The sequence below is a fragment of the Sus scrofa genome, chromosome 14 (assembly GCF_000003025.6).
Source record: "Sus scrofa isolate TJ Tabasco breed Duroc chromosome 14, Sscrofa11.1, whole genome shotgun sequence".
Lineage (NCBI taxonomy): Eukaryota > Metazoa > Chordata > Mammalia > Artiodactyla > Suidae > Sus > Sus scrofa.
In genome coordinates this window covers 50,909,177-50,934,473 of record NC_010456.5, presented here as the reverse complement: position 1 = coordinate 50,934,473, position 25,297 = coordinate 50,909,177, and the positions used below count along the sequence as shown (strand labels likewise).

General features: G+C 45.8%; 1 protein-coding gene across 4 annotated transcripts in view; it reads left to right on the top strand.

The window, feature by feature from the left end:
* DGCR2 (DiGeorge syndrome critical region gene 2) overlaps positions 1–25,297 on the top strand; it is a 54,344-nt gene that overhangs the window by 1,130 nt on the left and 27,917 nt on the right. For all 4 annotated transcript variants that reach the window (XM_001929599.7, XM_021073673.1, XM_013981509.2 and 1 more), the window contains exon 2: positions 23,059–23,181. In XM_001929599.7, coding sequence (XP_001929634.4) covers positions 23,059–23,181 — 123 coding nt within the window. The remainder of the gene's footprint in view (positions 1–23,058; positions 23,182–25,297) is intronic.

Sequence of the window (25,297 nt, the reverse complement as noted above, 5' to 3'; positions counted from 1 at the left end):
GTGGTGTGGGTGGCAGACGCAGCTTGCATCCCGAGTTGCTGTGGCTCTGGCGTAGGCCAGTGGCTACAGCTCCGATTCAACCCCTAGCCTGGGAACCTCCATATGCCATAGGAGTGGCTCAAGAAAAGACAAAAAAAAAAAGGCTTTTTCTTAATGGAGGAGGGGGTCCATGCAGTGCCAAGGGCTGTCTTGTGTGAGTGCCATAGGACCCAGGTGTGTCCTCGCAGGCAGGGAGCACAGCATTGTGCAGGTCCCCACCAGGGTCGAATTCTGGGCACACTGTACTGCTCAATGTCTCTGCCCACACTCAACCTGGAGTCTCCAGTTATGTCTCTGGGCCCCCAGAGCAGATCTGGTTGTTCACGGTCAGGGATGTTCTCTGGGTAGGGGGACTGGTTGTGGGAAAGGAAGAGGCTTCCTGTGGAGGGGTACTGTCTAGGTTCTTGGGAACCAGAACCACTAGATTTGTGGAGTTTCGTGGTTAAGTTCTTTTGGAAACACAGGTACACCTGCAGAGAGGTGATAGTCGTCCCGTTTGACCCTGGGTCCTGATTTCTCACGTTATGTCACTGGACTCTGAGATGTGAAGCCACACGTCATACTTGACGTCCTTGGGGAGTCTCTGGTTCCAGGTCCAGCATCTCCTGCCTGGGCGATGGATATGACCGATGTCCCCAGCTCCTTTTCCTTTGCCATCTGTCTGCATATGCTGTCAACTGGCTAACAGCAATTCAGAAAGTGTCTTGGCATGCCCGTCACTAGGGATGCTCAAATGAAGAGAAATACTGTCCCTGTGGGGATTCCCTTCAGGTGTGGAAGCAGAGACTAGGTGTAAATCCATCCCAAGGTGGTGAGGCAGCGCCAGAGGTGGCCAGCTCTTCGCCCCTGCTTTGCAGGGACGGGTTTCTAGAGACCTCACAATCAGGTCTGAGTTGGGGCAGGAAACAAACAACTTATCCTTTTCGCTCTATGATTCTCCAGATTAGAACTTTGCAGCAGCCCCAGGTGGCTTCTTGAGTTGCACTGCATCTCCCTGATTTTGGTTGGCAGGTGTTTCCCTTGTGTGCCTGTTTGTGCTTTGTCCTTCCAGCCAGCCTGGGATCTGCTGTCTGGTGCCTGGGAAGGGGCTTTTCTGGTCTTAGTTTCTATGCTTTTTCTCTGAATCCTGGCTGAGGCCCACCTTGGGTGCGAGGAGGGTCCCAGGTGAAACTGCTTTCCAGGAGGATTTTTGCCAAGTGGAGCACTTTAGGACGAGGCCTCAGCCACTCTCAGCTGCTTTCTGATGCGGGCTTGGGTGACAGGAAAGCTTGATTCTTTTTAATGCATGTTTGGTCTTGGTGTGTTGAGGCTGCCTTTTGAGGTAGATACTGTTGTTAGCTGTCTTACAGATGGGAAGTGAACTAGAAGCTCATGACAGGCTGTGGTGAAATTTCAGTGCTGGGGGAGTCTGGCCTGCCTACCATCATGTGCCCTTGGCTGGAGCTCTCTTCACTGCCTTGGTGTGTCCTGCCCTGGCTGTCCTTAATCAGTCGTGGAGCCCCAGGCCACCTCTCTTCCCCTGCTCAACCCAGTGGTTCTCCAAGGGAGAGTGCAGAACCTTTCTCCACCGGAATACTATGATCTGAGGGATGGAACCAGCCCTCCCCTCAGATTCCTGCTGAAATTAACCATGATGGCCAACCATGGTGTGTTGTATACACTGGGATAGAAAGGGTGGGGATCTCTGGTGAGGGAGGATAAGCATGGAGGGGCATTTGGGAGCCACTGGCTGTGAAGCCATGTCATTGACCTTTCTTCCTCTGCGCAGGGGGTGCAGCAGCAGGTGCTTTTTCTAAAACTGTTTTGGTTGTTTTTGATTATGAAAGGAGATCCCACCCTGGTTTTAGCCACAGCTCCATCCAGCATGACTCCACCATACAATTGCCTTCCCCAGGGGAGAACTGTCTCAGCTGAGGCTGGGCCCTGTAAGAGCTTGTTTTTGGCTAGGCGGCCTCACAGGGGATGCTGTCTTTCTGTGCTGCTGGGGTAGTGGCCAGGAGAGGCCAGTGACTTGCATAAGGTCATGCAGCTGGGGAGCAGTATAGCAGGGATTCAAGTCCTGGTGAGCTGGCTCCTGTTTCAGGGTTCTGAACCCTGCGCCAGCAAGGACCAGAGGGACCTGCAGCCTGTGCCAAACTGACAAATCCTTAGTGAGCCAGCCATGGCCAGAGCACCTTGCCTTTGGAGCAGCATGTGGGCGGATGTTTGACAAGCAGATGTGGCCAAAGCTCATAGACTGGAAGGTTGAGCCTGCCTGGGCTGGCCAGGTGCTTCCCCACTTTGGAGCTCCTGCACCAATGCCCTCACCCCCAACTTGGGCCGAACACTTTCATTCTTTTTAGTTGGAAAGTAATGTAATATGGTTTCCTGCCTCACTAGCTAATTAATTGTCCTTTTAAAATAAAGAAGTCTTTCGTTTGGGAATGATTTCAAACTTGCAGACAAGTTGCAGGAATAAAATTATTAAGAACTGCACATTCTCTGCCCAGACCTCCCTCTTAGCATTTTGCTTCATCTGCCTTATTTACTGCTCTACACGCATGCATGTATGTGTGCACGGTGCACACGTAATTGCTTTCTGAACTGTTTGAGGGTAAGTGGCAGATATTGTGGCCCTTTCCCCTTGGACACTGGCCACCGCTGCGAGCAGATGAGGAGCAGTCTCTGTCCACCACTTGCCTCCTTCGGGCACATCAGGGCTGTGTGTTAGGGTCATTGGCCCTTCTTTGAGAAGAAAGGAGTGCTGCTGCACTGTGGCAGGTGCATGTGCTCTTCTGCTGCTTCTCTCTGGTCCTGCCCCTGCCTGGCTCCCCGCAGCCCCTGTGCTGACCGGGCCTCCCTCCTGCACAGGCAGAGTAACCTCAGCCAGTGCTGTCCTCTGCCTCCCTCGGCACTTGGCACAGGGCGACAGTTAGTAGAGCCCTGACTCTGAGTGGAGTGTGTCAGCCGTGTCATTTAAGACCGGAGGACAGCAGGGGACCGACTAAATGCCTTTTCCTGCTGCCCGCTTCCTCTGCATCCCTGTTTTGTGTTTGGAGGCAGCCCCTTCCCTTCCAGTCCTTGGAGCAGGTTGGTGATTGAGAGCCCGATTTTGGACCATCAGTTTGCTTGCTAAATGGAATGATGCACAGGCTGGGTTATTACATGACAACTGTATCTTGGTTTATGGCATGACTTGGGATGTTGAGTGAGTCAGTTGCATCTTGTCCTGCCACTCCAAGCTTACTGTGTGTTTCATCAGTGTGGATGTGGTTGGCCTTGGTAGGACAAGTCCAGGGGAGGGGGAATGGCTGGTGGGCCGTGGTTGGGGTTCCAGAGTGTTTTGAGCCCTTGGGGCATCGATCTGGAGGGAGCAGAGCCAAGATCTAGTGTTGCTTCCCAGAGTCTTCAGTTGGGTCAAGGCGAGTCCAGTGTGGTCATCTGAGAGCACAGAGCTGATGTGACACTGTCTCGGGTCAAGTCCTGCCCACTCTGTGACTCCTTGGTGCCTGGGTTTCCTCATCTGTAACATGGATGTAATAGCAGAATGTGTGTACTTTGAGGAGATATGAGGATGATGTCAGATTGTAAAAAGGTCTGATGTGCAGGCTGTTTATGTTACCCACAAGTCCAGGGGTGCAGGCCCACTGAAAGCGAATGTGCCAGCGCACGAGGACATTTTTCTCAGTAGAGGCCCCCATGCAGAGGGTATGGGTACAGTAGCTTTGAGCATTGCTCAGTGAGCCAGCTGCTGATGGTGGTGGGGGTGGCTTGCCCAGAGCCCCCCAGACAGAGCACTTTGGACAGGGCCAGGATTGTTCGCTTTGACAGGGTTTGCTCCTTGTTACATTCGAGCTCGGTCTCCTGGGCCTGGTCTGGCACAGAGTGGGTACTCGGGAATCAGTTATTGAACAAATGCACAAAAGGCTATTTATACTTTGACATAAAGAGCAGCAGCTCCCTTAGCCAGCGGGCCTCGCAGCTGCCCCTGGTTTGGGTGGGGGGTCGAGGGCCAGGGCCTATGGCTCCCTGGAGGGCCATTTCGGGGAAGAGGTGCTGCAGAGCTGGCTGGCCTGTGCCTCACTCGGGGGAGCTCACTCCTGCTGGTGAGAGCAGGTGAGGGTTTCCTCACTGAAGTCACTAGCTGCGGGTCAGGGCTGAGGCGGGGCGGGGGCAGACGGCCTCTCTGCTGGATGGTGCCCTTTGCCTGTGGGACATGGCCTGCCCTTCAGAGGCTGTTGCACTGCAGGGGCCTTACTTGAGAGCTGGTTTGGGGGCTGCACACACTTGCCCCCCGGCCTCCTCTCCCTCCTCTCTACCTGGTGTGGCCTTGGTCATCAGAGCTGGTCGTCGTCCTTTGTGGTCCTGCCCCCTTCTGGTCTCTTTCTGCAGTCTGGCTTCCTGGTCCCTGGCAGCCCTCTGTCAGTCTGATCAGCTTGTTGTCTGTCTGTCCTCAGCTGTCGACAGCTCCATGTCGGACAGGATGGGGCTGAGGACAGAGCCCTCTGTGGATGCTGGGCCACAAGTCCTCCATTTCCACCCTGAGCTCCCACCCTGCTGGAAGCCTTCTTCTCTGGGGACCTCCTTGGGTGTTCAGTGCGGTAGAGAGGGTTGCCTGGCTCCCTGGTGCACTGGATTGGGGGCAGGAGCCACCGTGAGGGTGTGCCAGAGGGCTCAGTGAGAGATGAAAGGTTCCAAGACCCCCCAGGCACTTGCCACTGGGTCTCCTGATGTAGAAATCTTTTGAGTGTCATTTATGACTTCCTAGGGTCCCTGGGTCGGTTAGTTTACCTTCAGGACTTTGTGATCATACAAGTTGGAACGGGAGGGCTGGAAGGGTTGAGGCGGCCTTTGCAGCAACCCTCTGGTGGTCTGTGGGCCCCCCCCCCCCACCGGAGGGGAGCTGCTCTTCATATTCTCTCTTCTACCCCAGCCGGGTGAGGAAGTGGGGACAGGCTGGTGTGTGAGCTGTGACAAAGCCCAGGACAGTCTGGAAATAGGACATTGGGGTCTTTTTCCACATTTAAATTTCATATATAGATTATTTTACATAAATGGAATTAGACTTTATACAGTTTTTTTTACTTTTTCACTTGGTATTTTGGGGGTCTTTGTATAGGTTAGTACATGCAGCTTTACTTCATTCTTTTATTTATTTTATTTTTTAATTTTTTTCTTTTTAGGGCCACACCCTCAGCATATGGAAGTTCCCAGGCTAGGGGTGTAATCAGAGTTTCAGCTGCTGGCCTATGCCACAGCCACAGCAACACCAGATCCGAGCCTTGTCTGCAGCTTACACCACAGCTCACAGCAGCAATGCCAGATCCTTAACCCACTGAGCGAGTCCAGGGATCAAACCTGCAACCTTACGGTTACTAGTTGGGGATTTGTTTCCACTGCGCCACAGTTGGAACTCCTTTAAATTTTTTAAATAAGGCTTTATGAGAACTTTCCTCAGTCTTGTCCCTGGTTTTAGGAGACCTCTTAGCAAAATTTTTCCTCTGCCAGAAGCTGCAGTCTGAACTCTCTAAGAGCTACTCTGTCGGAGGTGGTATGGCTAGTTCTCTCGTGAGCTTGTCTTAATCTAAAACCATCTGCAGGAGCCCAGTTCAGTGCCTGTTTTTACATGTATTTATGCTATAACTCAAATTTTTGTGCATATTTACCTAGATGGCATAGTTTCACCATAGATAATTCAGAACCAGAGTGGCCATTTAGAGGAATTTTAACATGAACAAAATTATTTAGTTGGGAGATGCATTAAGGACAAAAACGAAACCAAATCCTGAAGATCCAATGACCTGCATTTTTTACTGGTATGAGGAAGTCTTCATTCCAAAAAGAAACAACAAGTTTCATTCCAACATTGCCTTCACAGAGAGGCAGGGAGTTACTTCATTCTTTTTTCAGTAATTTTGGAGGCATTTCATACTTCTAGAAGAGTTGTGAGAACTCCACCTGTTTGTAGTTCATGTAAATTCACTGATTGTGAACATCTGACTTACCACATATTTGCACACTAATTGTGTGCACACACATGTGCAGAGGTGAAGTGTATTTGCACACAGACATTGTGGCTCTTTGTTTCTAAGTTCCTCACTCGTATTTACTGAGGACAAACCCTTCTCCCGGAAGCATGGTGCAGTTACCACATTAGGATGGTTAACACGGGCGTGGTGCTGTGAGCCATGTCCCTGTTTTGCCAGGTGTGACCCATTTACCATGCTTTTCCCCCCAATCCAGGATCTAGCTTGGGATCATGTGTTGTGTTTAATTGTCATGTGCATTTAATCTCCTAAAATTTGGGACAACCCCCTAGCTTCCTTTGTCTTTCATGACATGGACTATTTAAAGAGCACAGGCCAGACATTTTATAGAATATTTCTCCTTTGGGGGTTTATCAACTTCCTTGCAATGAGAGTTAGTCACTGCATCTTGGCCAGAGTGGCCCCTAGGAAATGGAGTCCTCTGCAGTGCAGGTGTCCCAGGCACAACTGCAGCTTGTCCCAGGAATGGCCATGTGGTGAGGGGCTTGGGCTGCATTTCTTTACTGGAAAGGTGGCTTGCCTCTCCTTCGTGATGGGCAGGTGCTTGGTAAGGAGATAGACAGCCTCACTCAGTAGTTTATCTATTGATGAGTGTTTTGTTTTGTTTTGTTTTGGCTGTGCCTGTAGCAAGTGGAAGTTCCCAGGTTAGGGGTCAAACCCGCACAACAGCAGTGATCCAGGCTGCTGCAGTGACAACTGCCAATTCCTTAACCTGTTGAGCCCCGAGGGAACTCCTGTTGATGATTCTTGCCTGATCATTTACTGCTATGATGGCTGCTAAATGATTTTCTCTTAACCATTCTTTCTTTTATTTCTTGCTCTTCCTTTTTACTTTTTAATATCTGTATGGATTCATGGGTTCTTCTTTTTATTCAGTGCATGATAACATGTTATTGTCTTCATTCATTTGATGTTATAGTTGATTTGGGCAGTGGGAAACCCTTCAGGCTGGCTCTGTATCCATGTTCCCAGGCTCATCCTGTATCTTTCCGACCCCTGCACCTGCATTTTTCCATGGAGCATTGGTTCCTTTTAGTGGGAGGTGGTATTCTTGGAGAAACTAGGATTTTAGAACTGGTGTTCATTGCTGCAGGGACGTTGCTGCTGCTGGATCTTTCCATCCAGCTGTGGCGTGTGTCCTCTCTGTGGTGTGGGTATGTCTGCCCATGTCTCTTTGTGTAAGTTCAAACTGTGTCTTTATTTATTTATTTTGCTTTCTAGGGCTGCACCAACGGCACATGGAGGTTCCCAGCCTAGGGGTCTAATCAGAGCTGCAGCTGCTGGCCACAGCCACACCAGATCCGGGCCGCATCTGCAGCCTACACCACAGCTCACGGATCCTTAACCCACTGAGCAAGGGCAGAGATCAAACCCTCAACCTCATGGTTCCTTGTCGGATTTGTTTCCGCTGTGCCATGACAGGAACTCCCAAGCTGTGTCTTTAGTTGCAACCCAACATCGAGGGATCTTGCTTGCCTTCCTCATTTTGTATTTCTGCCTTGTTCTACAGTAGAACTCTGGCTTCCAGCAGCATCACTAGGTTTACAACTTGCTTATTCCTGTGGTGCACACAGGGTAGTTGCAGAGGTGCTCTACCCCTTTCCACTACCAACAGCAGACTGACTGAGTTAGAGTTTTGTTTTGGTTTTTTTTTTCCTTTCTTTTTTGTAGCTTTTTTTTTTTTTTGGCTTTTTAGGACTGCACCGGTGGCATGTGGAGGTTCCCAGGCTAGGGGTCGAATCAGAGCTATAGCTGCTGGCCTATGCCACAGCCCATAGCAATGCCAGATCCGAGCTGCGTCTATGACCTACACCACAGTGCACGGCAATGCCAGATCCTTAATCCACTGAACAAGGCCAGGGATTGAACCCTCAACCTCGTGGTTCCTAGTCAGATCTTTCCCGCTATGCCATGACAGGAACTCCTGTAGCTCTTTTTTTTGTTTTAGATTGATGGTATTTACTCAGTACTGAGTCCAAAAGCTATTGGGATTAATTCTCTTCTTTGCGTCTGTTAAACAGGTTCAAATCTGTGTTGGTTTGGGAGTTCCCTGGTGGTCTAGTGGTTAGGACTTGGCACTTGTCACTGCTATGGCCCAGGTTCAACCCCTGGTTGGGGAACTGAGATCCCATATCGAGCCACTTCTCCTTGCAGCCAAAACCAAATAAACAAAAACCTGTGTTGATCTGAAACCACCTTTATTAACTAAATAATATTGAGAAAGATATTTGCTATACTCATTATTATACCAGGCTTCTATTTCATCACACTAAGTGGTAAGGAAACACCTTGTTGTCCAGTGGGCTGTAGTATTTTCTTGGGTAAACTAAAATATCATTTTAGTAGTAGCAGGTATTTATAGTTTTAACATGTCATCTCTCACTAGTATATACTGCTACTTGCTTTAAATGTTTTTTTCAGTTTTGCTTCTGTGGTATGAAGAGAATTATGTATGTTGAGTAAATGCTCACTCAGCATTATTAGAAAGGCCAAGTAAAATTTATATCACATTCTTTAGATTTTAGTATTAATAAGTGCTGTTAATATTTTTTATTTTGTTATTAAAATCTTCTGATGGAGTGTATTAGAAATTACTTTGTTGGTGAGCCCACTGTGGCATGGTGGAGTCGGTGGCATTTCTGGAGCACTGGGACATGGGTTTGATCCTTGGCCCAGCGCAGTGAGTTAAGGATCTGGCATTGATGCAGCTGTGGTGTGAGTTGCAACTGTGGGTCAGATCTGATCCTTGGCCTGAGAACTCCATATGCCATAGGGCGGCCAAAAAAAGAAAGGGAGGGAGGAAGGAAGAAATTACTTTGTGTGTTTTTTATTGTCGTCGTTGTTTGTATTTTTAGGGCCGCACCCTTGGCACATGGAGATTCCCAGGCTGGGGGTCAAATTGGAGCTGTAGCTGCTGGCCTATGCCACAGCTCACAACAACACTGGATCCTTAACCCACTGAGTGAGGCCGGGGATCAAACCTCCGTCTTCATGGATGCTAGTCAGATTCATTTCTGCTGAGCTGTGATAGGAACTCCCAGAGGAAATTATTTCGTAACGCTAACTGCAGTGTGGTGTCCTGGACTGGACCCTGAAATGGGAAAAGAACGTTAGTGGAACAAATGGTGGGATTCCCATAGTTGATAATTCAATGAATAGAAATTAGGGTGTTGGTTTCCTAGTTGTGACAAATGTGCCTGGAGTTTAATATAGCAAGGGAACAGGATGGAGGGCATGCAGGAGTTTTTCTGTAGACTTAAAATTATCCCACATTGAAAAGTTTATTTAAAAAGTTATTTTGTAGAAATAATTCAGTATTTTAAGTTGAATTATTTTTTTATCCTGAGACCTGGTTGTCCTAGTTTTGTCATCAATTGCCATTTTGGCAAATTGCTCTTTTTTATTTGTTTTCTCTTTAAGAAAAGAATGGAGGGTTAGCTGTCCAGGGGTCATTTGGGCTTGAGTTTGTTTACTAAGCTCCCAGCCCCACCATCCGTCATTGTTTGTATTTCCTGTCCTTCCCCTGGCGCATTGCCATGCTGAGTCTCTAGGGACATGGTGCTGTGGGGGAGGCTGTCTGAAGCTGGGCCAAGCTTGGCCTGGGAACTTAGGTGTGGTTGTGCACAGACTTTATGACAGCCCCGTTTGAGGATGGGAAGACAGTGAGGCAGGTGTGGGATGCTGAGGCCTCGAAAGGATAATTGCTTGCCTGGTGGCATCACTTGGCTTTTAAATAGAAGAAGCAGAAGCCAAAACTGAAGGCCTGTTTCAGATGCTCTGCCTCCTGCACCACAATTCCAAAATGAGATCAAAGAGCTGTGTGGCTGTGGGGAGTTAGGTGGAGATGCACCACCTGGAGCCTGCCTATCCAGAAGGAGGCACCTGCCCAGTGCTCACCGCTTCTGGCTCCAGCACTGGCTCTTTGGACCTGACTGAGTTGGCCAGGTACCTCCTTCAGTGGCTGCTCCCAGAGACCTCACCACCCTGTGATTGCCCTCTGCTCTACTCACCCTCCTCCTCTTTCATTTCCAGGTGGCCCTCCTCACCCACTGTACTTTGTCTTCCTTCCATAAGCTTGGTCACCAGTGCCACAGTGCTGACACCCCATCTCACCTGTTCCCTGCCTGCTGTGGTGTCCTTATCAGTGCCCTTCAGTGCCCTTGTCAGCTCATAGGTGGCTGGTCAGGAGTCACTTCATCCCCTGCTGGCCTGGTCCTGTGTATCTTCTTGGCAGAGATGTATATTCAAGTCTTTTGCCTGTTTTTGAATTGGGCTGTTTGTTTTTCTTTTTTTATTTTTATTTTTTGTCTTTTTTTTTTTTTTTTTTGCCTTTTCTTGAGCCACTCCCACGGCATAGCTCACTATTCCCAGGCTAGGGGTCTAATTGGAGCTGTAGCCACCGGCCTATGCCAGAGCCATAGCAATGTGGGATCCGAGGCGGGTCTGCGACCCACCCCACAGCTCACAGCAACACCAGATCCTTAACCCACTGAGCAAGGCCAGGGATTGAACCCGCAACCTCATGGTTCCTCGTCAGGCTCGTCAACCACTGCGCCATGACGGGAACTCCCATGGGCTGTTTGTTTTTAGGTTTTTGAGTTTTAGGAGTTCTCTATATATTCTGTTACTAGCCCTGATCTAGTACAAGATGTGCAGATATTTTCCCCTATTCGTAGGTTGCCTGTTTACTTTGTTGTTTCTTTAAGTTTGATGTAGTCCCCTTTGTCTGCTTCTGCCTTTGTTACCTGTGCTTTTTGTGTCATATCCAAGAAACTTTTGCTAAATCCAATGTCATGAGACCTTTCTCCTATGTTTTCTTCTAGGAGTTTTAGTTTCAGGTCTTACCTTTGAAGCTTTAATCATTTTGAGCTAATTTTTCTATATAGTTTAGGGTAAGATTCCAGCTGCATTCTTTTGCAAATAGATGTCCACTTTTCCCAGCACTTTTTGCTGAAGAGACTATCCTTTTCCCAGTGCATAGGCTTGGCACTCTGTTAGAGGACATGTGACCATATACATGCGGATTTCTTTTCTTTCTTTCTTCTTTTTTTTTTTTTTTGGTCTTTTGTCTTTTTAGGGCCGCATCCACGGCATATGGAGGTTCCCAGGCTAGGGGTCTAATCAGAGCTGTTGCTGCCGGTCTACACCACAGCTCACAGCAATGCTGGATCCTTAACCCATTGAGCAAGGCCAGGGATTGAGCCCGCAACCTCATGGTTCCTAGTTAGATTTGTTTCTGCTGCGCCATGACGGGAACCCCAACATGAGGATTTAACAACTTTCTCTTCTGTTCCATTGGCTTATATGTTCTGAGTTTATGCCAGTTTATGCCAATCACTGTTCTGTTTACTCTAGCTTTGTAATTTAATATGTTTTGAAATCAGAAAGTGTGAGGCCTCCAGTTTTGTGTTCCTTTTTCTTTTTTTGCCATGCCCCCAGCACCCGAAAGTTCCTGGGCCAGGGATTGAACCCATGCCACAGCAGTGACCTGAGCCATAGCTGTGACAACACTGGATCCTTAAACTACTGAGCCACCAGGGAGCTCCTTTGTGTTTCTTTCTTAAGATGGTTTTGGTTATTCAGGGTCCTTTGAGTTTCTATATTAATTTTGGGATGAAGTTTTCTATTTTGGCAAAAAAAGTATTGTTAGAATTTTAATAGGGATTGCATTGGATTTGTAGATGGAGTAGTATTGACATCTTAAGTCTTCCAGTGCATGAATATGGGATCTCCTTCTGTTTATTTGTGTCTTTAGTTTTAGCAGTCTTTGTAGTTTCTTTTCTTTCTTTCTTTCTTTTTTTTTTTTTTTTTGTCTGTTTAGGGCCACACCCGTGGCATATGAAAGTTGCCAGGCCAGGGATCAAATCAGAGCTACAGCTGCCAGCGACACCACAGCCACAGCAACACCAGATCTGAACTACGTCTGCGACATACACCACAGCTCATGGCAATGCCAGATCCTGAACCCACTGAGTGAGGCCAGGGATCAAACCCACATCCTCATGGATACTAGTCGGGTTTGTTTCCACTGTATCACAATAGAAACTTCTGTAGGTTACTAGTGTACTAGTCTTTCACCTCTTTGGTTAAGTTTATTCCTGAGTATTTATTTTTTATGATGCCGTTGTAAATGAAATTGTTTTCTTTCTTTTTTTTCTTCTTTTTTTGGGTCATGCCCATGTCATGAGGAGGTTTCTAGGCCAGGGATCAAATCCACGCCACAGTAGCAACCCAAGCAACTGCAGTGGCAACACCAGATTCTTAATCCACAGTGCCAAAAGAAAACTATAGGAGTTGTTTTCTTTCTTTCTTTTTTTTTTTCATTTATAATGATTTTTATTTTTTCCATTATAGCTGGTTTATAGTGTTCTGTCAATTGTCCACTGTTCAGCAAGGTGACCCAGTTACATGTACATGTATACATTCTTTTTTCTCACATTATCATGCTCCATCACAAGTGACTAGACATAGTTCCCAGTGCTATACAGCAGGATCTCATTGTTTATCCATTCCAAAGGCTGTAGTTTGCATCTATTAACCCCAAATTCCCTGTCTGTCCCACTCCATCCCCCTCCCCCTTGGCAACCACAAGTCTGTTCTCCATGTCCATGATTTTCTTTCCTGTGGAAAGGTTCATTTGTGCCATATATTAGATTCCAGATAAGTGATATCATATGTTATTTGTCTTTCTCTTACTGACTTACTTCACTTAGTATGAGAGTCTCTAGTTCCGTCCATGTTGCTGCAAATGGTGTTATTTTGTTCCTTTTTATGGCTGAGTATTCCATTGTGTATATATACCACACCTTCTTAATCCATTCATCTATCCATGGACATTTGGGTTGTTTCCATGTCTTGGCTATTGTGAATAGTTCTGCAGTGAATATACAGGTGTGTGTGTCTTTTTCAAGGAAAGTTTTGTCTGGATATATGCCCAAGAGTGGAATTGCTGGGTCATATGGTACTTCTATATATAGTTTTCTGAGGTACATCCATATTGTTTTCCATAGTGGTTGTACCAATTTACATTCCCACCAACAGTGCAGGAGGGTTCCCTTTTCTCCACACTGTCTCCAGCATTTGTTATTTCTGGATTTATTACTGATGGCCATTCTGCCTGGTGTGAGGTGGTGCCTCATGGTAGTTTTGATTTGCATTTCTCTAGTAATCAGTGATGTCAAGCATTTTTTCATGTGCTTGTTGGCCATCTGTGTATCTTCTTTGGAGAAATGTCTATTCAGTTCTTTTGCCTGTTTTTCAGTTGGGTTGTTGGTTTTTTTGCTGTTGAGTTGTATAAGTTGTTTGTATATTTTAGAGATTAAGGTCTTGTCTGTTGCATCATTTGAAACTATTTTCTCCCATTCCATAGGTTGTCTTTTTTTTTTTTTTTTATGATTTCCTTTGCTGTGCAAAACCTTGTCGGTTTGATTGGGTCCCATTGGTTTATTTTTGCTCTTATTCTGTTGCTTTGGGAGACTGACCTGGGAAAACATTTGTAAGGTTGATGTCAGAGAATGTTTTGCCTGTGTTCTCTTCTAGGAGTTTGATGGTGTGTTGTCTTACATTTAAGTCTTTAAGCCATTTAGAGTTTATTTTTGTGCATGGTGTGAGGGTGTGTTCCAGTCTCATTGACTTACATGCAGCTGTCCAGTTTTTCCAGCACTATTTGCTGAAAAGACTTTTTTGCATTTTATATTCTTGCCTCCTTTGTTGAAGATTAATTGACTGTAGGTGTCTGGGTTTATTTCTGGGCTCTCTATTCTGTTCCACTGGTCGGTCTGTCTGTTTTGGTACCAATACCACACTGTGGTGTTTTTTTGTTTTGTTTTTGTTTTTGGTCTTTTTAGGGCTGCATTCATGGCATATAGAGGTTTCCAGGCTAGGGGTCAAATTGGAGCTGTAGCCGCCGTCCTATACCAGAGCCACAGCAACATGGGATCCGAGCCTCTGTTCTCTTCCATTGGTCTGTCTGTCTGTTTTGGTACCAGTACCACACCGTCTTGGTTACTATGGCTTTGTAATATTGCCTGAAGTCTGGGAGAGTTATGCCTCCTGCTTGGTTTTTGTTCCTCAGGATTGCTTTGGCAATTCTGGGTCTTCTGTGATTCCATAAGGAGTTATTTTCTTAATTTTCTTTCTGGGTTGTGCTGGGCCAAGGATTGAACCCATGTCCCAGCGCTGCCAATCCTGTTGCGTCACAGTGGGAGCTCCAGCTTGCTTGCTTGCTTGTTTGTTTGCTTGCTTGCTTGCTTGCTTTATTGTCTTTTTAAGGCGGCACGTGGAAGTTCCCAGGCTAGGGGTTGAATCAGAGCTGCAGCTGCCAGCTTACGCCACAGCAACTTGGGATTCGAGCTGCGTCTGCTACCTACACCACTGCTCACAGCAGTGCTGGATCCTTAACCCACTGAGCAGGCCCAGGGATCGAACCCACTTCCTCATGGATACTAGTCGGTTTCATTACTGCTGAGCCACAACAGGAACCCCTCCAGCTTTAATTTCTAACAAGTAAATGTTGATAGATATAACCCACATAAACAAAGATGTTTGGTGTCTTCAGGATTTTTAAGAGTATAAAAAGGTTTGAAATGAAAAGACTTGAGAATTAGTGTGAAGAAGTTCGTGTTTTGGTGTTGTGGCCTTACACTTACCATGGTGAGGGCGTGGGTCATTTCTGATAGCATGGGCAATCTGTTTGCTGTGGAGAGCCAGCCCACAGACAGCAATCATAGAGACACTGGGACAGGACCTTGGCAGAGCCATTAGTGGGAAGAGGATGACTATTCTTGAGCAACTTTTGTATGTCATGGAAGTTGTGCTGGATGCTCTTCAAAGTATCCTGGGGGATATTGAAGAAGAAGGGAACGGAAATGTCAGTTTCCAGGAGGGTGATGCCAATGAGACCTGGGGAATCTGCAGCTGACACACCAAGCACCTGGTGGTGTTTGCTTCCCCACCTGCCACTGGAGGCAGGCTCTGCTGCATCCTGGCTCTCCTTGCCTTGTGGACCCCCTGGCTGCCCAGAAAGTGTGTTCTGAATAACCTATGACTCACAGGTTGGGTGACTTGCTGAACAGCCCCTGCATGGGGCAGGTGAGTCAGGAAGTGAGAGGATCTTCCCGGAGATGTCAGAGAACTGAAGACACTTTGTCAGCGGCGTAAAGGGTAGAGTAGTACAGACCTACAGCCATTCAGTGGTGCCCCTGTGCTGGATGCTGGTGTAGAGTGGGGGGTAGGTTTACCCCTATGCTTAACTTCAGAACAGGCTTTGGCAAATGGCAGCTTGCAGCTGGCTACCTGCTTTAGCTGTTGCTGCCTGTCAGTGTTTGTTCCTTTTCACCCTGAGCAGTGTTCCACTTACGGCTCTACTGCGCTTTATCCGTTCACTTGTTTCCAGCTTTTTGCAACTGCAAGTAAAATCACTCTGAACAAGTCTCTGTATGGACATGTACTTTCATTTCTCTTGTGTCAGTCCCTAGGAGTAAAATGACTGGGTCATCTAGTAGGCATATATTCAACATTCTAAAAACTCAAATTGTTTTCCATTATAGTTGTACCATTTTTACCTCCCCACTAGCACTGTAGGGGTTCAGTTGCTGCACATACCTGCTGACTCTTGGTATCATCATTCCTTTTAATTTTAGCCATTCTAGTAAGTATATCAGTGGTATCTCATTAGGATTTTAATTTGCATTTTGGCAGTGAATAATGATATGAGTATCTTTTTATGTCCTTATTTGCATTTGTATAACTTTTTGATTTTTCTTTCTTTCTTTCTTTATTTTTTGTCTTTTTGCTATTTCTTTGGGCCACTCCCACGGCATATGGAGGTTCCCAGGCTAGGGGTCGAATCAGCTGTAGCCACTGGCCTACGCCAGAGCCACAGCAATGCAGAATCTGAGCCGCGTCTGCAACCTACACCACAGCTCACGGCAACGCCAGATTGTTAACCCACTGAGCAAGGGCAGGGACCGAACCCGCAACCTCATGGTTCCTAGTCGGATTCGTTAACCACTGAGCCACGACGGGAACTCCTGGTTTTTCTTTAAAATCATTTGTTTATTTTAAAAATTGAATGGGTTGGAGTTCCCACTGTGGCACAACAGCAGCATCTTGGGAGTATACGTTTGATCCCCAGCCCAGCAAAGAGGGTTAAGGATCCTATGTTGCCATACATGTGGCTTAGGTTGCAACTGTGGTTTGGATCTGATCCCTGGCCCAGGAACTCTGTATGCTGCAGGGCGGCCAAAAAACGGAAAAAAAAAAAAAAAAACCCCAAAAATTGGATGTTTTTTTATTTTGAAGTTTGAGAGTTCCTTGTATATTCTGGACACAAGTACTTTATCAGATGTGTGATTTACAGTTGATTTTTCCCAGTATGTGACTTGTCTTTTCATTCTCTTAACAGTCTCTTTTGAAAAGAAAACTCTCTATTTTGGAGTTCCCGAAGTGGCTCAGTGGTTAACGAATCCAACAAAGAACCATGAGGTTGCGGGTTTGGTCCCTGCCCTTGCTCAGTGGGTTAACAATCCGGCGTTGCCGTGAGCTGTGGTGTAGGTTGCAGACGCGGCTCAGATCTGGCGTTGCTGTGGCTCTGGCGTAGGTCGGTGGCCACAGCTCTGATTAGACCCCTAGCCTGGGAACCTCCTTATGGCACAGGAGCAGCCTAGAAAAGGCAAAAAGACAAAAAAAAAAAAAAAAAAAAAAAAAAAAAAAAAAGAAAGAAAGAAAGAAAATTCTCTATTTTGAAGAAGTCCAGTTTATCAACTTTTTCTTCTATTGATTATATTTCTGGTATAGGTATCTAAGAAATCTTTGCCTAGTCCAAGATCACAAAGATTTTCTCCTTTGTTTTCTTCTAGAAGTTTTATAGTTTTGGCTTTTACATTTAGGTCTGTGATTTATTCTGGGTTACTTTTTTGTGGAAGGAATAGATAAAAGTTTTTCTTCTTTTTTCTTTAATGGTTGTCCACTTGTCCCAGTACCATTAATTGAAAGGACATGTCTTCCTCCTGGGAACTGCCTTTGCCCCTTGTCAGGAGCCCGTGCCTGCATGTGAGGTGCTGTTTCTGGATTGTGCTCCTCAGTCAGGGATTGTCTTGTTCTTCCTCTCACAGTTGTCTTGGGTGTTCCAGGTTCTTTAAATTGCCATATGAATTTTAGAGCCAGTGTCAGTCTGCACAAAAAGGCCTGCTGAAATACTGATTGGGGTCTCACATTGTGTCAGTAGATGAATTTGGGTAGAATTGTTATCTTAACAATATTGAGTCTACTGATCAATGAACACTTCATATTTTCTGTCAATTTAGGTCTCTAAGGAATTTCTCTTCACAGTAGTATTCTGTAATTTTCTGTGTATAAGACTTGTACATCTGTCAGTAGATATATCCCTGGGCATTTCCTAATATTTTGATGCTGTTGCTATGGCGATTTTTAAATATTTGAATTTCTGGAGGAGTTTGTATAGAATTGGTATTATTTCTTCTTTAAATATTTGGTAGAATTTTCCAGTGATGGGCCTGGAGTTTTCTTTGAGGATTTTTAACTGTAAATTCAATTTCTTTTATAGCTATAGGGCTCTTCAGATTATTGATTTCCTTCTTGAGTGAGTTTTGGTAGTTTGTGCATTTCAAGGAATCTGTCTATTTCATCTGAGTTGTCAAACATATTGATATAAAGGTATTCATATTATTTCCTTCTTTTTTTTTTTTTTTTTGTCTTTTTTAGGGCTGTACCCAAAGCATATGGAAGTTCCAGGCTAGGGGTTGAATCAGAGCTGTAGCTGCTGGCCTCACCACAGCCACAGCAACCCAGGATCCAAGCCCTGTCTGCGACCTTCACCACAGCTCATGGCCAAATCCTTAACCCACCAAGCAAGGCCAGGCATTGAACCTGAGTCCACATGGATGCTAGTCAGATTTGTTTCCACTGAGCCACGATGTGAACTCCATATTTTCTTATTATTCTTACTCCCCCTTAACATTCTTTTTCTATCACTGGGATCTATAGTGATGACACCCCTTTTCTGATAGTGGCGTTCTGTGTTCTTAATTTTTTGTCCTTACTAGTCTTGCTAGAGGTTTATTAATGTTATTGATCTCAAAAAACCCTTAGTTAGGAGTTCCTGTCATGGCTCAGTGGAAGAAAATCCAACTAGTAACCATGAGGGTTCTGGTTTGATCCCTGGCCTCACTTAGTTGGTTAAAGATCCGGCATTGCGTGAACCTTGGTGTAGGTTGGAGTCACGGCTTGAATCTGACATGGCTATGGCTGTGACTTAGGCCAGCAGCTACAGCTCCGATTGGACCCCTAGCCTGGGAACTTCCACATGCCTCGGGTTTGGCCTAAAAAACAAACAAACAAAAGCCCTTAGCTTTTGTGTTCATTATTTTCTCTATATTTGTGTCATTAATTTTCACTCTGATCTTTTTTATTTTTTTGCTGATTTCTTTGGGTTCCTTTGCTCTTCTGATTTCTTAAAGTAGAAGCTGAGGTCATCAGTTTGAGACTTCCCTCTTTGCTGATATAAGAAGTTTAATATAATACATTTGCCTGTGAGAACTGCATTAGTTATAGTCCACAGATTTTCATTAAATTAAAACGCTTTTGGAATTCCCATCGTGGCTCAGGGGAAACGAATCCAACTAGGAATCATGAGGTAGCAGGTTCGTTCCCTGGCCTCCCTCAGTGGATTAAGAATCCGGTGTTGCTGTGAGCTGTGGTGTAGGTCACAGATGTGTCTCAGGTCTGGTGTTGCTGTGGCTGTGGCATAGGTCGGCAGCTGTAGCTCCTTTTAGACCCCTCGGCTGGGAACCTCCATATGCCATGGGTGCGGCCCTCAAAAGACAAGACAAAAAAAAAAAAATTAAAATGCCTTCTAAGATACATGTACCCCAGCATTATTTACAGTAGCCAAGACATAGAAGCAACCTAAGTGTCAGTCGACAGAGTAATGGATAGAGAAGTAGTGGTACATATATGCAGTGGAATATTACTCAGCCATAGAAAAGAATGAAATAATGCCTTTTGCAGCAACATGGGTGGACCTAGAGATTATCATTCTGAGTGAAGTAAGTCAGAGAAAGACAAATATCATATGGTATCATTAAAAAATTTTTATTATAGTTCATTTACAGTGTTGTGTCAGTTTCTCCTGTACAGCAAAGTGACCCGGCTGCACATCCATATACATTCTTTTTCTCACATTATCCTCCTTCATGTTCCCACAAGTGACTAGATTTAGTTCCCTGTGATGTACAGCAGGATCTCATTGCTTATCCACTCCAAATGCTGTAGTTTGCACCTACCAACCCCAAATTCCCAGTCCTTTCCACTCTTCCTCTACCTTGGCAATCACAAGTCTGTTCTCCCTGTCCATGAGTTTGCCTCTTTTCTATAGACAGGTTCATTTGTGCCATATATTAGATTCCGTATATGAGTAATATCATATGGTATTTGCCTTTCTCTTTCTGACTTACTTCACTTAGTATAGGAAGCTCTGGTTCCATCTACATTGCTACAAATGGCATTATTATTTTGTTCTTTTTTATGGCTAAATAGTATTCCATTGTATATACGTACCACATCTTCTTAATCCTTTCGTCTATGGTGGACATTTAGGTTGTTTCCATGTCTTGGCTACTGTGATTGTGGTGCAATGAACATGTATCTTTTTCACTGAAGTTTTTTTTTCCAGATGTATACCCAGGAGTGGGCTTGCTGGATCATATGGTAGTTCTATATTTAGTTTTCTGAGGTATCTTCATACTGTTTTCCATAGTGGTTGTATCAATTTACATTCCCACCAACAGTGCAGGAGGGTTCCCTTTTCTCCACACCCTCTCCAGCATTTGTTATTTGATCGGCCATTCTGACTGGTATGAAGTGGTCCCTCATTGTAGTTTTGATTTTTATTTCTCTAATAATTAGTGATGTTGAGCATTTTTTTCATGTGCTTGTTGCCCATCTGTATGTCTTCTTTGGAGAAATGTCTGTTCAGGTCTTTTGCCCATTTTTCAGTTGGGTTCTTGTTTTTTTTTTTGCTGTTGAGTTATATAAGTTGTTTGTATATTTTAAAGATTAAGCCCTTGTCTGTTGCATCATTTGAAACTATTTTCTCCCATACCATAGGTTTTCTTTCTTTTCTTTTCTTTTTTTTTTTTTTTTTAATGTTTTCCTTTGCTGTGCAAAACCTTGTCAGTTTGACTGGGTCCCGTTGGTTTACTTTTGCTTTTATTTCTGTTTCCTCGGGAATCTGGCCTAAGAAAACTTTTGTATGGTTTATGTCAGAGAATATTTTGCCTATGTTCTTTTCTAGGAGTTTGATGATGTCTCGTTTCATATTTAAGTCTTTAAGCCATTTAGAGTTTATTTTTGTGCATGATGTGAGAGTGTGTTTGGGTTTATCTGTTTTGGTACCAGTACCACACTCTTTTTTTTTTTTTTTTTTTGCTGCGCCTGAGGCATATGGAGGTTCCCAGGCTGGGGGTTGAATTGGAGCTATAGCTGCCGGCCTACACCACAGCCGCAGCAGCACAGGGTCCAAGCTGCGTCTTCGACCTACACCACACTTCATAGCAGCACCAGAACCTTAACCCACTGAGTGAGTCCTAGTCAGATTCATTTCCAGTGTACCACAATGGGAACTCCTCACATCTGTATTGATTACCATAGCTCTCTAATATTGCCTGAAGTCTGGGAGAGTTATGCCTCCTGCTTGGCTTTCGTTCCTCAGGATTGCTTTGGCAATTCTGGGTCTTTTGTGGTTCCATATAAATTTTTGGATTGTTTGTTCCAGTTCTGTGAAAAATATTATGGGTAATTTGATAGGGATTGCAATGAATCTGTAGATTGCTCTGGGTAGTATGGCTGTTTTTTTATGGTACTAATTCTTCCAGCCCAAGAGCATGGAATATCTTTCCATTTCTTTGAATCCTCTTTAATTTTCTTCATTAATATTTTATAGTTCTCAGCATATAAGTCTTTCACCTCCTTGGTCAGGTTTATTCCTAGGTGTTTGATTTTTGGGGGTGCAATTTCAAAAGGTATTGTATTTTTGTATTCCTTTTCTAATATTTCATTGTTAGTATACAGGAGTGCAACCGATTTCTGAGTGTTAATCTTGTATCCTGCCACTTTGCTGAATTTGTTGATCAGTCTGAGTAGTTTTTGTGTGGAATCCTTAGGGTTTTCTATATATAGTATCATGTCATCTGCATACAGTGACAACTTTACCTCTTCTCTTCTAGTTTGCATACCTTTTATTTCTTTTGTTTGTTTGGTTGCTGTGGCTAGGACTTCCAGTACGTTGAATGAAAGTGGTTATCCTTGTCTTGTTCCAGATTTTAGTGGGAGGGCCTTCCAGCTTTTCTTCATTGAGTATTTTATTTGCTGTGGGTTTGTCATAAATGACCTTTATTATGTTAAGGTGTGTTCCCTCCATACCCACTTTGGTAAGAGTTTTTTATCATGAATGGATATTGGACTTTGTCAAATTCTTTTTCTTCATCTATTGAGATGATCATGTGGTTTTTGACTTTTCTTTTGTTAATGTGTATGATGTTGATTGATTTGCATATGTTGAACCATCCTTGTGAACCTGGGATGAATCCCACTTGATTGTGGTGTATGATCTTTTTTATATGTTGTTGGATTTGGTTGGCTGAAATTTTGTTGAGAATTGTAAATGCTTTCTAATTTCCCCTTTCATTTCTTCTTTGACCCATAGGCTATTTAGAAGTGTGTCAGTTGTTTCCATGTAGTTGGAGGATTTCCCAGATGTCTTTCTGCTGTTGATTTTTAATTTAATCCCATCATGATCAAACAACACACTGTAAGCTTTGAATCATTATAACTGTATTGAGATTTGTTTTGTGGCCCATATATTATCTTTTATGGTAAATGTTGTGTATGAGTGTGAAAAGTATGTGTCTACTGTTGCCAGGCAGAGATTCTTGTGAATGTTGGTTGAGTCCAGCTGGTGGATAGTGCTGTTCAGATTGTGTCTTTGCTGATTTTCTCTCTGCTTGTTCCATCAGTTATAAGAGAAGGGATTGAAACTGATTGTGAATTTGTTTATTAGTAGTTATAGCCATTTTTCCTTAAATTAAAGCTCTGGGTTTTTCCAGTCTGGCTCCTGAAAACTGGCACTTCTGTGGCCCTGGCTGAGCTTCTGTTACTAATCCGTGAGGGTGGTTTCTCCCTGGCCTGGGGGCTTCCTGACAGGACTGCCCAATACTCTGCTCAGCACCCCAAGCGGCCCCACTGTGTGGACCCTGCAGCCTTGCTTGTGTGCACCTCTCTCTTCTCTAGTTCCAGCTTTTAGCTGCCTCTGCTCACCTGCCAGTGTGGGCCAGCCCTCCAGAGTCCCTGTTCCCTGCTCCTCGCCAACAGCAAGGCTCACCCCTTTGTTTCCTGACACTCGGAATCACTGTCCTGTGTTGTCTGGAGCACTGGTATTGTCTTGTATCTTGTCTTTTTCCCACTTGTTTCAAGTGGGCAGTTAAATTTGTCCCTCTCACTTCATCTTTGCTGGAAGCCTGTAAGTCTTGGCTGTGTCATCAGTGCTGTATATTTTCCTCAGGCTCTCTCCAAGATTGGATGTCGACTGACCATGTGTGGTAGCGGATGGAAAAGAGGGGACAGTGAGTTCCCAGCTCCCCCTGCCCTTCCTCCCACCCAGCTCGGGCTGGCCCTGCCCTCTCCTGAACATGTTGACTGTTGGCACTTGCATGTGGGGCATCCAGGAAGCGTCAGGGCCCTTGGTGATGGCAGGTGGTCACCCGCACCAGCCATAGCACCTCTGTTCATGGAGCCCATGGTGTGTGTTATGTGGGGTGCCCCAATGAGTGCTGGCAGCACAGATGCCAGCTGCTGGCTGTGTGGCACCATGGGCCCAGGGTTGCAGGGAACAGGTAGGGGGCAGACGCCCTACCAGCATGGGTCTGTGCCACCATGTTCTTACCTCCTTACCTGTCTCTTGCGCTTCGGTCCACAGAGCTGCGGTGCAATCCCGGGCAGTTTGCCTGTCGCAGTGGTGCCATCCAGTGCATCCCCCTCCCCTGGCAGTGTGACGGCTGGGTGACCTGTGAGGATGAGAGCGACGAAGCCGACTGCCCAGGTGAGTGTTGCAGGTGGGTGCTGTGGCTGTGCCTCCCATGAGGGGTGGTGTCCACCTGTCATCTGTGTTGCGTCCACGTGCAGCCATCCACTCCCACCCCGTCTTTAGAAAATAGGTGCCCAACACTGTCAGGTCCCAGCCCGGCAAGCCGCGGGGCTGTGGGTGCTGGCATCCTGCTTGCTTGGGCCCTGGGACCCACTCTGGGGCCTCCTCCTGGCGGCGCGCAGGTTCCTGGGGGCAGTGCACACGCCACAGGAAGTCTGAGCATGGTTCCTTCACCTGGTTTCTGCCCCAGCGTCCCCAATGAGGGTGACACATCTGGGAGCAGGCACAGTTCCTAGCTCGGGTCAGGGTTTGCGGGCATGTGTGTGGCAGCCATATGACACATTGACCTGTTGAAGACCCTGGTGATCTGGTCCAGTCCCTTTGGAAGGAGTGTCACTCCAGCTGAGAGTCAGCTCTGACTGTTTGGCCAGCTTTGGCCATGGCACGAGATTTAATGATGTTTCCCCTCAGTGGGTTAGTGGCCGTGCCTGCGCCTACCATAGGGATTTCCTAGCCTTGTGCTTGGTTCCCGCCTTTCTCTTTTCCTCCACCCCGTGGTTCTGCTTCCACATAGACAGACCCTGCCCATCCTCCAGGCTTTGCTCAGATGGGACTATGATGCCTGTGTCTCTGGGCCTCTGGCTGTAGGTTGGCTTCTGCCAGCACCTGCTCTATCCTTGTCTGACAGCTCCTAGACGTTGCCTGGCCCATGCTTAACGCCCTTCCACAGTGTGAGCTCGCTGAGGGCAGGAGACCCAGCTGAGGACAGGGGTCCTTTTCAACATGCAGTAAATGAGAGGAGGGTTGCGAGTCCTCTGGGTTGAGGAAAATCCACTAACTCCCACCAGAGGATCAGAGGGCATCACATGGAAGGTGACATTTGAGCTCAGGACAGTCCTTTCAGGCGTTCGGAATAAGTGGGAGGTGGGGCACTGTCTGCCTGTGAAGGTGGCTGTTGGGAGGTGAATCCCTGATCATCCTTGACCTATTCTGGCCTTCGCATGTTGTGCCTGTCTCTGGTTGAGGTGTTTGCCCTTCTGGTGACAGTCGGAGTGGTGGTGACCAGTCTGGGAGCCCACCTGGTCATTCCAGAGGGTGACCTTGCAGACGTCAGCACTGTGTGGCTTGTAGTTGCCAGGCTGTAGGGTTTTCTCCCCAGGAAGAGAACAAAGTCTGTTATACGGGAGCCCCGCTTGTGGCGGGACAGGGCTGTGCACAGACTGGCCAGGGCGGCCAGTGCGGGTGTCCTGTGCATGCCTGGGAGGGGTGCGGAGGCTAGGCCTGGTGCCTTCCTGTTCCCCTAATTGTGGTTCTGCACCCACCCTGCGTGTGTAGTGCTGCACAGGGTCCACATTGATTTCTGATTGTTTTTAAAGTTGGAATTCTAAGAAATTTATCAAAACATAAACAGATTAATATAATACCTGTTCTTATTTCCCTGGATTAATAACTCCTGAAATTATGTCACATTTTTTTGTTTTTAATTATGTTTTAGTTTTTTTATTATGTTTTAGTAAGATGTACGCTTTACAATTTTTATTTTATTTTATTTTTTGGCTGTGACTACGGCGTGCGGAAGTTCCCAGGCCAGGGACTGCACCTGTGCCACAGCGAGAACCAAAGGCACACTAGTGACAGCACTGGATCCTCAACCCCCGAGCCATGAGAGAACTCCTGTAGTTTATTTTAAAAGAAAAACCTTTAAAAACTATGGCTTTATTAGGTCATGTCCTCCTTAATGTGCCCTCTTCTCAACCACAACAACAACAAAAAGGAGAATGAGAGGGAAAATCTTTGTGTACAGGAGGGGATGCAGGCAAGGGGTCAGCTGTGACCTTCCTTATGTGGGCAAGTTTAAGTAAACTCATGGGAAGTCCTAGTTGTGCTCAGTGTGGCTGCTTTTGAACTTGGACTACAAGACTTCTGGAGTGACCACAAGAGACTATTTCATTGTCCTGCTAAAAGCCTGCTAAAATTACAACAAAAGAGTCTAAAAGATATAAAACCACAAGGACCAATAAAATGGGAAAAGACGTAGCAGCAGAAGTTCCTGTTGTGGCTCAGTGTTAAC